The following is a 13,829-nucleotide window of genomic DNA, read 5'->3' on the forward strand; positions in this document are numbered from 1 at the left end:
ATGGCCAGGGTCAGCCATTATCAACAGCGATATGTTGAAGTTATGTGGTAAGTTTAGTGATGAAGGTGTGTGTGTAGGGTAAAGTCAGTGTGTGCACTCCTCCTACTCACCGTAGCAGGTGTGGCTGTACACACAGCCTGTGGACTGACTCCACAGCCACAGCTCTAAGCCACTGAGGCTTCTCTCCATCCAAGAACTTCACCAGCAGAGACAGGAAGATCTCACACTCTGTCACCTACAGCAACACAGACAAACACACACCTCAGCTCCCCAAGCTAACTATCCACACATTTCTGGATCTACAATAAGACAACAGGATTTGTGGAAAATTGGAATTTCAACTTACTTCCTCATTTCAAATGGACTTGACCCTAACTATAGTTCCTGCTTTGGCGCTCACCACTAGACTGTAGTTGTGTTTGATGATGTAGGTACAGAGAACACAGTACTTGGTAGTAGATAGCTGTAACTGACTCTCACCAGTAGGCTGTAGAAGTGTTTGATAACCACAGAGACTCACCAGTAGGCTGTAGAAGTGTTTGATAACCACAGAGACTCACCAGTAGGCTGTAGAAGTGTTTGATAACCACAGAGACTCACCAGTAGGCTGTAGACGTGTTTGATAACCACAGAGACTCACCAGTAGGCTGTAGAAGTGTTTGATAACCACAGAGACTCACCAGTAGGCTGTAGACGTGTTTGATAACCACAGAGACTCACCAGTAGGCTGTAGACGTGTTTGATAACCACAGAGACTCACCAGTAGGCTGTAGAAGTGTTTGATAACCACAGAGACTCACCAGTAGGCTGTAGAAGTGTTTGATAACCACAGAGACTCACCAGTAGGCTGTAGACGTGTTTGATAACCACAGAGACTCACCAGTAGGCTGTAGAAGTGTTTGATGAGCACAGATACCACTCTGAGCAGCCTCATGCAGATGGGGAAGTAGGGTTTTTCTACAGGGGCTGGGGAGGCGGCGCTGCTGTTGCCTTGACGGAACTTGATGTTGGGGGAGAACAGCTTGATGACCAGCGGACACACACGCTCCTTCAGCAGGAAGCTGAACTCCTGGTGCTACACAGGGGTCAGAAGTTAGAGGGCAATGGTTAGAGGGCAATCCCCCACAGAGTTGGGGATCACAGTCCAAATACAAGACACCTACAGTGAGATGAGATTGTATTGTATTCTATTTCAATGCAGATAATACTTGATTGTGTTGTATTGCATTGTACCATACTTTACTGCATCATATTGTATTAAGTTGTATTGCATTGTAAAGTACTGTACTGTACTGTGTATTCACCTGCAGGAAGACCCCAGGGAAGTCATTGAGGACCGACTCCAGGAGCTCCAGACCAAACGTCCGTGTCATCTCTGTCATCCCTACCAGCCAGTAGGGGGCATCAGCATTTACTAGCTGACATAGGTCCTGGAGGGACACACACGGAAATGGGGATGTAGACATAGGACAGCTGGAGACAGCTACTAGCATTGCCTTTGTGATACAGTCTGGAAGTATGGGCTGCACATATCTTATGACAGCATGGCTGTTTCATTCCACAAAATTGTTCCCTACGGGAAGGGGTTGGGCTAGAGGTGGAAGGGGTGAGGGTAGGGGAACGAGGATAGGGAAGGGGAAGGGGGGGAACAGAGGGAACCCTTTTCCACCCCTCGCTTCCCCTCCCTTCCCCCGTTCCCTCCCTCCCCCTCGTTCCCCCCTTCCCCTAACCCTTCACTCCCTTCCCCTCCCCTCGTTCCCTTACCCTCATTCCCTCACCCCTTCCCTCCCCCCTCTGTTCCCCCCCTTCCTCTCGCTCCCCCTCGTTCCCGCCCTTCCCCTTCCCTACCCTCACCCCTTCCACCTCTAGCCCTACCCCTTCCCGTGTTCTCCCCTACCCCTTGCCCTGGCCCTCGTTCCCCCCCTTGCCCTGGCCCTCGTTCCCCCCCTTGCCCTGGCCCTCGTTCCCCCCCTTGCCCTGGCCCTCGTTCCCCCCCTTGCCCTGGCCCTCGTTCCCCCCCTTGCCCTGGCCCTCGTTCCCTCCCCCGCCCTGGCCCTCGTTCCCTCCCCCGCCCTGGCCCTCGTTCCCTCCCCCGCCCTGGCCCTCGTTCCCTCCCCCGCCCTGGCCCTCGTTCCCTCCCTCGCCCTGGCCCTCGTTCCCTCCCTCGCCCTGGCCCTCGTTCCCTCCCTCGCCCTGGCCCTCGTTCCCTCCCTCGCCCTGACCCTCGTTCCCTCCCTCGCCCTGGCCCTCGTTCCCTCCCCCGCCCTGGCCCTCGTTCCCTCCCCCGCCCTGGCCCTCGTTCCCTCCCCCGCCCTGGCCCTCGTTCCCTCCCCCGCCCTGGCCCTCGTTCCCTCCCCCGCCCTGGCCCTCGTTCCCTCCCTCGCCCTGGCCCTCGTTCCCTCCCCCGCCCTGGCCCTCGTTCCCTCCCCCGCCCTGGCCCTCGTTCCCTCCCCCGCCCTGGCCCTCGTTCCCTCCCCCGCCCTGGCCCTCGTTCCCTCCCTCGCCCTGGCCCTCGTTCCCTCCCTCGCCCTGGCCCTCGTTCCCTCCCTCGCCCTGGCCCTCGTTCCCTCCCTCGCCCTGGCCCTCGTTCCCTCCCTCGCCCTGGCCCTCGTTCCCTCCCTCGCCCTGGCCCTCGTTCCCTCCCTCGCCCTGGCCCTCGTTCCCTCCCTTGCCCTGGCCCTCGTTCCCTCCCTTGCCCTGGCCCTCCCATACCACTTTCACTCTACCCTAGCTACACCTCCTCTTCTGATGGGAGAGAGGTTGAATGTTGGGTACAGTGAGAGGTATGGAGGACTGTCTCCACCTGGTGTACGTACCTGGAACAGCATGTAGGCATCTTTAGCACTGGGCCTCAGGGTGCTAACAGACCTCCGGTTAGTGTTACCCTGGACTGGAGGAGGCTGGTCCACGATGTCTGGAGGAGAGGAGAGAGGGAGGGAGGAGAGGGAGAGACAACTTTAGAAACAGCTGTGGCTACAAGCCTGGAGGGATCAATCTCTCATCAAACAATGACACAAACAAACACTCTCAGAAAAGACCGGTCCAAAACCTACCTCAGGAGGGAAAAGTCACACAATTAAATTGTGATTTCCAATCCCAGTTATACTAAACTAAGACGTAGAGTGGAAAGACAGCACTGTGAAAACTAAAGGGGCCAAACCAAAACCTCAACAAGTCATGTTATATTCACTGAAGTCATGGGATAAGCAGCTTTAGGCAATCTAAGGAGAAACAAATTCCCTTCCCTTCCTCTGTGGCATGGTCAAAGAGGAAAAGAGGGTTGGAGAGAGGAAGTGCGATGCTAGAATACTGATGTAAAGTTCTGTGGTTGCAACCTCCACCTTTCATCCAAAGTGTACACTTGCACACTTCCCTTTGTGGATCTAACAATGACTCAACTCTGAATCAATGGCAAAAAGAAAACAGTAGAGTCCGGGAACTCCATTTCCCATGAGCACTCTGCTCAGACCTTTGAAGCGATCGTCCTCCGCGACCATCCTCTCGAATACCACGGTGACGACTTGTCTGACGGTGGCAGCGGCTGTGTTGTTGGTGATGTTGTCCTTGGTGAAGTGCAGGCGGAAACACAGCACGATAGCCTGGGAGGGAGGCGGCGAGGAGACACAGGCTCTGTTACAATAGCCAGCCTAACATAGCCTCCCACCAAGAATCAAGCCATGTACTGGGGAATACATTCTAAGTGGTATGCTAGTATGAACATTGGAACGTAGTCAGATTTACTAAGGCACACATCTGGATTAACATGTACGTGGAAACCAACTCCCTAGGCAATATGAGACGTGTTTGGGACACAGCATGTACTATCTGACTGTACCTTGAATATATAAAAGTGTCTGCAATGTGTGTGCTGAGTGTACGGTACCTTGGACAGGACTTGGTCATGTACCACTGTGTTGGTGGTGAGCAGCACTAACACAGTCTGCAGCAGCTTCAGTTCCTCCAGCCCGTTCTCCATCAACTGCCACAGCATGTTAATGATGTTCCCTGCTGCAGCCTGATGAACACACACAACACATGGTTAGACATGTAGCCTACTTGTACACCCAGGAGGCAGCGACAGTCGCAATTTACTGGAATGTGACAGAACAGAGGAAGTGAGAGGAGCTCTAGAGGTCATAGACATGTACACACAGATTGACACACGGCAGCAGCCGACCGGACCAGCCAACACCACATCAGTGTCAGGGAGTCACATTGGCATTCTTTCAGCCAAACCCAGCCACTGTGGCACTCCAGTGACATTGGCTTAATACCAACACCACCCCCTTAACCCTCCCCCTTCGTTAACAACGATCCCGCGAATCGCATCAAGTCGGAGTGGTGTCCAGTTTCCTAGATGCACAGCCACAAAGTCCAAATTTGGCTAGATCATAAAAATGGTCTTAATTTAGGGTTAAGGTCAGACATAAGGTTAGCAGTGTGGCAAGGGTTAAGGTTTGGTTTAAAATCTGATTTTAAGATAAATTGTAGAAATAGGCACAATTTATTGGTTAGACTTGTGGCTGTGTTAACTATTGAGGAATGTGCATCCCAATTCAACCTTGAGCGAGGCATAGTGCCTTTTCAGCCCTCTATTCAGCCCTCTAAACACCAAATGAAGCGAATTGAGTTGCTAACTTGCGAACGAGTGGTACTCAAAACTCCCATGAAGCTCTGCGACCCAAGGCTAGAAAGTTGCTTCAGGAAAGATGGCTGACAAAAATACTAGGATGGAAGCAAATATCATTTCTTACAACTTCATGCTAAAAAAATGTACAGTTAAGAGGTATATGTTAGTTAATGTAGAGAAATTATTAGGCCTATGCATATTTTTTTGTCATAAAGGTCATTTACAAACAAAAAAAGCTAAAGCATTTACTGCAAATGTTAGGTACAATTGTGAAAGCTTGCCTTGCTGTTCATAAAAAAAGATGTAAATGTCAATCACTTGCCATTGCTCTTTATTGTAGTAATGTTAGAGATTGAAGCTACAGTGCCACCAGAAAGTGTTCATACCCCTGGACTTACTGCTCATTTTGTTGGGGCGGCAGGTAGCCTAGTGGTTAGAGTGTTGGGCCAGTAACCGAGCTAGATACAATCCCTGAGCTGACAAAAATCTGTCGTTCTGCCCCTGAACTAGGCAGTTAATCCACTGTTCCTAGGCCGTCATTGTAAATAAGAATTTGTTCTAAAACGGACTTGCCTAGTTAAATAAAGGTTAAAAAATAAAAATAAATGTTTTGTTACAGCTGTTATCTTAAAATATATATTTTTTTACTTCACCCATCTACACACAATACCAATGTCATATTAATAAGCAATTCCAGTGTATATTTGGTCTTGTGTTTTAGGATACTGTGCTGCTGAAAGGTGAATTTGTCTCCCAGTGTTGGAAAGCAGACAACCTGGATTTCCTCTAGGATTATGGCTGTGCTTAGTTTAATTCCACTTCTTTGCATCCACTTCTTTGCCGATGACAAGCATACCCATAACATGACGCAGCCACCCCCATGCATGAAAATATGAAGAGTGGTACTCAGTGATGTGTTGTGTTTGTCTTGAATACAAAGCACTATGTTTGGGGCAAAGTAAATTTCTTCGCCAAATTTGAGCAGTTTTACTTAAGTAGCTTATCACAAACAGGATGCATGTTTTGGAATATTTGTATTCTGTACAGGCTTCCTTATTTTCACTCTGTCAATAAGGTCAGTATTGTGGAGTAACTACAATGTTGTTGATCCATCCTCAGTTCTCCTATCACAGCCATTAAACTCTAACTGCTTTAAAGTCATCATTAGCCTCATGGTGAAATCCCTGAGCAGGTTTCCTTCCTCTCCAGCAACTGAGTTAGGAAGGACGCCTGTATCTTTGTAGTGACTGGGTGTATTGATACACCATTCAAAGTGTAAATAACTTAACCATGCTCAAAGGGATATTCAAAGTCTGCTCTATTTTTTTTAATTACATTTTACACATCTACCAATAGATGACCTTCTTCATGAGGAATTGAAAAACATTCCTGGTCTTTGTGGTTGAATCTGTGTTTGAAATGCACTGCTCAAATGAGGGACCTTAAAGGTATGTGGGTTAGAGATGAGTCATTCCAAAATCATGTTATACACTATTATCGCACACTGAGTGAGTACAGGCAACTTATTATGTGACTTGTTAAGCATATTTTTACTACTGGCCTTATTTAGGCTGGACATAATGCAAGCCTGGGTTGAATACTTATTGACTCAAGACATTTCCTATTTAATTACCAAAACATTCTATAAAACATAATTCCACTTTGACATTATGGGGTATTTTCTTGCTTATTGTGTAGTGGAAGATCAAATAAGTGGCCAATTTTAGTGGCCTGTCCCTGACTACAGCTGTCGCTGTAAATGTCCCCAATTAGCCCTCAAAAATAAAAGAGCAACATGTAAAATTGAGGCTGATATTTCAATAATCAAAACGCTGTATCCAATCAGTTTTGCATGTCAAAATTCTGTCCATCCCTGTACCAAACTCATTTGCTCCTGTGTTTTTACCACAGACCTTTTATGAGAGTGTTTGATCAGAGATACATTGTAACCATTACATGAACAACCATGCCCATGGACAGAAAGAGCATTCAACAGCATAGGCTACCAAACGTGGGTGATTCTGAAACGACCTTTCGGCTCAGATTAAGAAAACTGTAAGGTGATTATCCATTTCTGTGTTTTAATTAATACAAGTATTTGAAGGACTATAACGAAAATGTACACTAGTTAAATATAGTTCCATGAGATCGGTTTGTTAAAAATGTTGTGCAGCTAGATATCCACCTCTAACTAAATATTAGTTCAGAACAGTGGATTAAACTTTGTTACAATGCTTCCACTGGTTAACCATTAATCCCCAAGAAAATGCAGAAAATGATTGAGTGAAGGGAAATGCGACTATTACATGTCAAACTGCTATTATGGAATGAAAGTCCTGACTTCAGTACTACTCCACATTGAATCACAACCAGAAGATTGGTACATTGTGGGCACATTGTTATTTGGCTGTTATCATTCGGTAAGTACTGTACGCATTTGTTGCATGAGAAATATAAGGAAAGCTATTACCGCCTCCAGAACAGTGAAAACAAGGCTCGACGTCATTGAATTGTGTGGTAGGCTATCCTTCTGCGGCTTCTGATGTACGTGAGTGACGTCCCATTCCCTAGAGTTATTCATCTCTCCCTACCTCTAGTTGCTCCGTTTGAGTGCCACTCCCCCACCGAGGGACACTCGAAAACGAGGGGGAGGGCTAAGGCGGGGGTATTGGGATTGAGCCATTGTCCTCGCGTCACTTCCTGAGGTCAGAACAACTCTGCAGAACTCGTACAAAACCAAGTGAAACTGGGGGAAGTTTTGTTTGAAGAAAGAACCTGTCCTTCAGACGGCAAAACCGACACTTTTCACTCACATAAAACATCACATTTAATCAATATCGTGGTAGCTTGGTTCCTCTTCCCCATCCCTGTCCCAGTAGTTAAGCCCTGGGCTTACAGACAGACAGAGATAGAGGGGAGGCGCTGGAGCGTGGCAGAAAGCCTCCGTTGAAAGGCTACAAGCAGGGAGTCTGCTGATATCATGTAAACACAACCAGCCAGCCAGTCAGGCTGTACAGTCAGTCAGCCAATCAGGAAGGCAGGGTGTACACATTCAGTCAGGCAGGGAGTGAATTAGCCAGGGTGTTCTTATTCACACAGTAGGAGTGGCTGGCTAGGTGGTCAGTGATCAGTCAAGGTGTCCCTGCTAACACAAGGCAGATCAAGCCATGGTCAGGGAAGGCCAGTCAGAATAGCCTGGGTTCCATGTTGAGGTATAGCGGTTAAAAGGCCAGTCACAATAGCCTGGGTTCCATGTTGAGATGTAGCGGTTAAAGGGCCAGTTACAATAGCCTGGGTTCCATGTTGAGGTGTAGCGGTTAAAGGGCCAGTCACAATAGCCTGGGTTCCATGTTGAGATGTAGCGGTTAAAGGGCCAGTCAGAATAGCCTGGGTTCCATATTGAGGTGTAGCGGTTAAAAGGCCAGTCACAATAGCCTGGGTTCCATGTTGAGGTGTAGCGGTTAAAGGGCCAGTCACAATAGCCTGGGTTCCATGTTGAGGTGTAGCGGTTAAAGGGCCAGTCACAATAGCCTGGGTTCCATGTTGAGATGTAGCGGTTAAAGGGCCAGTCACAATAGCCTGGGTTCCATGTTGAGGTGTAGCGGTTAAAGGGCCAGTCACAATAGCCTGGGCTCCATGTTGAGATGTAGCGGTTAAAGGGCCAGTCACAATAGCCTGGGCTCCATGTTGAGGTGTAGCAGTTAAAGGGCCAGTCACAATAGCCTGGGTTCCATGTTGAGGTGTAGCAGTTAAAGGGCCAGTCACAATAGCCTGGGTTCCATGTTGAGGTGTAGCGGTTAAAGGGCCAGTCACAATAGCCTGGGTTCCATGTTGAGGTGTAGCGGTTAAAGGGCCAGTCACAATAGCCTGGGTTCCATGTTGAGGTGTAGCGGTTAAAGGGCCAGTCACAATAGCCTGGGTTCCATGTTGAGGTGTAGCGGTTAAAGGGCCAGTCACAATAGCCTGGGTTCCATGTTGAGGTGTAGCGGTTAAAGGGCCAGTCACAATAGCCTGGGCTCCATATTGAGGTGCAGAAAGCAGTTCTACAGAGATGAGGCTTTGCACTGCAATGTGAGGCCTAAAGTGAGAGATACTCTCTCAGTGAGAGATACTGGCACTACTGAATGTAAAGTAGTGGAAGCCCAGACAGGATCATCATAACGTTCTCCCCCTGCCCTGACTTCAAATGTATGCCTTACATCCAGACCAATTTCCTTAGAATGAAAGCATATCAGTCTTTTGTTAGTGGTCCTGTGTTCCTCACCTCAGAAACCACCTCGTGGGACATGAGTCTCTGGATAGCAGCCAGACACAGCTGGGTGATCTTGGGCTCCTTGGTGCCACAGCCCATCAGGAATGGCTGTACTACCTCCGAGCTGTTCTCCTTCAGAGCTGAGGAGGAGCCAATACATGGGCATGCAGTTAACACATTAGACGGCTGTTCTAAAACAAACACCTACAATAGGACCAATCTGTTAGAATGCATCCTCCTTTCCTTTGCTTGTTTTAATGAGGTATAATCACGGTTCTGTATGTGATTGGATATTGGCTCAGCCAAAACATAGCTCACAAACAAACACACACAAGGCATAGGAGTGTCCCCTCCCTCAATCACTCACTTGCCAAGATGTCTGAATTCCTCGCGGCGATGGTCTTGATCTTGACTATCCCAGACTCAGCAGCCTAGAAAAGCACAGAACAGAGACACATTAAGTTTACATTTACTGTACCTATACATTCCTTATGATAAGACAGCTGACGATACGTTACCACCTCTATATGCACTGTTATAACTGAGGTAGACGTCTCCTAGTCCTTATTAATGATCCCCATGGCCAGACACACTAATCAGTTAACCTTGAGTTACCGGAGAGGAGACACTGGGAGCCATAGTGATTTCTCTTGTGTGGAGCTCTGTTGCCTGACAGTGAGATCATGCTGTGCTTTCAGCAGTCTACAGAGGTCTCTATCGCTCTACAGCAGCTGCAGCTCTGACTGTGCACTGTGATACAGACTGGGCCTATAACCTACATAGAGAAGGTGCAACGCTCGTTCATTGTTTTATTTTAAGCAAGGTTAAAAGATGAACATTTCAGCCCTCAAATGGCCTTTATCAGAACAACTTTTAACCTTGCTTGAATAAAACAATGAATATTTAAAATGGTCTTTCAATGATGATGAACCTTTTTGGGTTGTACCTCGACTCCAGTTGGTTGAGCACCCTCCACTTCGTTCGATATAGCTTACATAAACATACTTTCAGTGTCAAATTGTTTCCCGGCAATTCCTGTCCCACAATTTGTGTTCCAAGCTAAAGTGAAGAAATATTGGATTGGTGTGAGCACAAGACAACCTGTTCTAGTACTGAAACACACATAGCTTAGCAGGATCTTTCAGTTAACCTGTTCTAGTACTGAAACACACATAGCTTAGCAGGATCTTTCAGTTAACCTGTTCTAGTACTGAAACACACATAGCTTAGCATGGTTTCTTTCAGTTAACCTGTTCTAGTACTGAAACACACATAACTTAGCAGGGTTTCTTTCAGTTAACTTGCTCTAGTCACTGCCTCTCCTCCATACTGAAACACACAGAACTTAGCAGGGTCTTTTTCAGTTAATCTGACCACAAAGGGTCTAGCTTAAGAACAGTGTGCAACACTCCAGCAGGTAATTCATTTGATATGAATAACAACCACCAGTCAAACCCTCTTCGTATGATGTAAAATCACATAGGAAGACAGCCTGGGTGAGAAACACTTCCTGTTATTGTTGTTCTAGCCAGACCTGCTGTGCTATGCTGCTGTGTTTGACCTGGTATACAGTCATATCACTTCATATTTCATTTGACCTGCCACAAGGCTGCACAGAGGTGGGAGTCAATTGGACAGTATGCAACCTCTTGAACCTCTTGGTTACCCGGCAACAGGGCCTTAATACTGCAGAGTGTGGACTGGGCCAAACTGTGTAGAACTACAGGCACTATCGTAACCCCACACAGCGACTTAAAGATAATCTAGAGAAATGCAAGTCTCCCTCCTCTCCTTTGTCCTCAGTGTGGAGGGAGGCGGATAACAGGGCATTAAAATCACACAGAACTTGTTCTAATCATCATTCCGATCCTGCTGGTGTAGAAACGAAGATATCAATATAGCCCTAGAAGCTACGAAGAACAGTGAAGACAACTAATTGACTTTGGCTCATGTATTCCCTGACAAAGGTCATGCAGCCAAAACACAGTTATTCATATTTGTTTCCATTGAACATGGCATACAGATAAAGGCATTTTAATTATATGATGAGTGCCTTGGTCCTCCTTTCTTTTTGGCTGTTGCTCTTATTCAAAATGGGAGGCAGGCAGGGTGACATACATTTTTGTTGTTGTTGAAAACATCTCTAGCACAAACAAGGTTAGGCTTCCACAAACAGACAATAATGTCTGTTGGGGGAAAGGGCCGTTTAGGTTCTTATACTAGGGGTCGTTGATAGGCAGCAACTTTAGTGCGGAGGCTTTCTCATCATGAAGTTACTCTTGTTATCTTGGGACAATTCCACAATAACAGAGTGATGCTGAGACTCACAATTTTCACTTTAAAATGTACATCAAACAGAAACCAATGACTGCAAAGTTAAATAAATCATACAACTCTGCACAAGGACTACTTTTAACAATTTCCACAGAAAATGTTACAAAAACACATTTAGAACAGCGTGGATGCAAAGTTTGGTAACAGCATGACAGCACAAACTGTCATTCTGTAACAAAATGTTGCATCTGCACTGTTCAAGTAAACTGTTAAAAAAGTAGTCCTTGTGCATAGAGTTGTATGGATTGTTTAACTTTGCAATCATTGGTTTTTGTTTGACATACATTTTAAAGTGACAACAATGAGTCTCAGCATGACTCTTACCATGGAAATGCTCCTTGGCTAATGAAGGTAGTGTTTCTCGGCACTTGGGTTCACGTCACACATAACAGGTTGACCATAAGCACACTCTCTAGAACTGAACATATACAAGGCTACTATACCTATATGTTCCATTCTAGCACCCTTGATGTTCCTTGTTTGGCTGTATACGATTGTGGCACACAACTGACATTCATTCCAAATGAATTTCGCCACAGTGCTGTTGCGCAAAAGGCAACGCTGCACTAAATTTGTTATAAATAGCCTTAAAAAGGTCATTCTCCAACCCTCCTCATACAGCAGCCATTGTGGTTAGGTGGGCCTAGCAGGGCTCAGAGGAGCCACAGTGAATGGACCCAGTATGCAATGTGAATGGGAGCCTATTATGGAAGGAAGATGATAGTGGTGATGATGATTAAAGATGACACCATAAGGGATGGTCCATGGTCTTTAAGGAAACAGATTAATTACAATGTTGAAGATATAGCCTGGGCTTCATGGATAATACTATCAACAAGGGTAAGCCTAATTCTGCTGATGATCATGACGGCAATACTGAACTTGCCTTGTTATTAAATACAATTATTTAGTTCATATTGCTATAGAATCAAGTGGATTTTAGAATCCAGGTAAATGCGGACCTGCCTACAGAAACCTTAAGTAAAGGAATGCCAACAAGATCATTGCACTCCACTTCCTGCAAACACAATAACTGGCATCAATTGGTCACATAAGACAATAAAGCATGTCCGAGAGCCTTGAATCAGAAGCAGATTGCTGGGATTTCCTATGTTCAACCTTGAGTGAAACCATGTGTCCTTCTGTTCTTACCAACCTGAACATGGATAACACTGCACTGTCAAGGCTGAGTGTTTAGACCTGATGACATGCACATGGAAAACCACGGAAACACTGTCCCCACATGTGCAATTAGTAGGCTTAGGGCCTTTGGAAAACCTTGAAATGGTCAATGGAGAGGATTTACCAATAGGAGAGGGCAACATTTAGAGTAGCCTATTGATGCTTATTGGATGCTTGTGCATCCTCACACTTTCACATTTGAAATAACTGGCTTCATTTCCTCGTTCTTCTTGTTTGTGATGAGAGTGGAATGGATCTGCTATGAGTCATTTAGGTCATCAGACAGACCAGCCACTGTATGAAACAACTCCAGTCTATTCATGGTAGCTCAGTCAGTAGTCTTTCTGTACCAAGTCCACCCTCCCCACCCACACTCTTATCCAGTAAAATGCTAACTGAGCCCAAAAAGGCCTGACACTGCATGACTTTCTTCCCCTTTACAATAGAACTGAGAAGCTTCAGTCTGAATCAGTATGAGTCAAAATTACAAGCTGGCAGTTTAGAACTATTTCTGCGAACCGCACTGTGGAGGGCATATGAAGCCACTGAATGCGAAGGTTCATCCACACTACAGCAGCATGAAGACAAATAGTGGAAGGACCAGGTCACACTCATAGACCTAACTTCACTATATGTTTTATCCTAGGGGAGAATTATTCATGAAGTTGGGCACCAGCCTGAATGCAAACTCACTACTTCTCCTAAAGCCCAGCATCATTTGCTCAGCCGCTTATAGGCTGTCTCAGAAGATGTCGAGAAAGCAACTCACACTGCAGATTTTCGCATCGATTCTGCTGCTGCATAGCCTACATTGAAGGGGCTTATTCAATTAATCCAAACCTTAGTCTCACCTTCTGTCAGTTCTACTTAAGTTTCTGCTTTTCAGCTTGTTATTTCTTCAGACTGTATGACACCTGTGTGGCAATGTCAGCCATACAGGCGGGGTATGAAGGAGGAGCCACGTTTCAGACAGTCGACAAATACAGCACTGTAACTCCTCAACAGAGAGACCTGCAATCATAGCACAACAGAGAAGCTCCCACTAATTTAGCTGGCTGTCACTCAATAGAAGGAAAGGTCTAGAGCATGAAGCTGTGATGTTGAAAAATCTACAGGATTCTTCTCAGCCCTTCTTAACCCAGACAAACCTGAGAGGAAACAGCTGCACTGCAGTAAAAGAAGTAAATGAATGGGAGAGGGGTGTGCAAGACTGGTCAAGGAGGTGTCCGGTACCTGGCTATCTGAGTGAAAAGACTCAAGGGCACAACTGACATTCTCATTTCCCATAGTAAGATAATTCAGATATGTTGATCAAATGTAAAAGAGACTACTTAGAAAGCCCAGCAAAGGACAGGCTTAGTATAGCCAGATTCTACAGGGGCCACAAGAAAAAAAAAAAAACTCAAGTGAGGTGCCTCAGTGGCTCGTGAA

General features: G+C 46.3%; 1 protein-coding gene across 11 annotated transcripts in view; it reads right to left on the bottom strand.

The window, feature by feature from the left end:
* The window catches only part of LOC110522742 (protein MON2 homolog), a 59,781-nt gene that overhangs the window by 36,100 nt on the left and 9,852 nt on the right, over positions 1–13,829 (bottom strand). For 6 of the 11 annotated variants that reach the window (XM_036969115.2, XM_036969116.2, XM_090231268.1 and 3 more), the window contains exons 2-9: positions 9,250–9,313; positions 8,895–9,022; positions 3,884–4,015; positions 3,470–3,599; positions 2,817–2,914; positions 1,305–1,430; positions 881–1,075; positions 111–235 (exon numbers count right to left, since the gene is read on the bottom strand). In XM_036969115.2, coding sequence (XP_036825010.2) covers positions 111–235; positions 881–1,075; positions 1,305–1,430; positions 2,817–2,914; positions 3,470–3,599; positions 3,884–4,015; positions 8,895–9,022; positions 9,250–9,313 — 998 coding nt within the window. Of the gene's footprint in view, positions 1–110; positions 236–880; positions 1,076–1,304; positions 1,431–2,816; positions 2,915–3,469; positions 3,600–3,883; positions 4,016–7,100; positions 7,257–8,894; positions 9,023–9,249; positions 9,314–13,829 lie in introns of those variants that run through there. The other 5 variants (XM_090231273.1, XM_090231271.1, XM_090231272.1 and 2 more) reach the window with 2 other exon arrangements.

This window comes from Oncorhynchus mykiss, chromosome 4 (assembly GCF_057628025.1).
Source record: "Oncorhynchus mykiss isolate SJ-2025 chromosome 4, ASM5762802v1, whole genome shotgun sequence".
Classification (NCBI taxonomy): domain Eukaryota; kingdom Metazoa; phylum Chordata; class Actinopteri; order Salmoniformes; family Salmonidae; genus Oncorhynchus; species Oncorhynchus mykiss.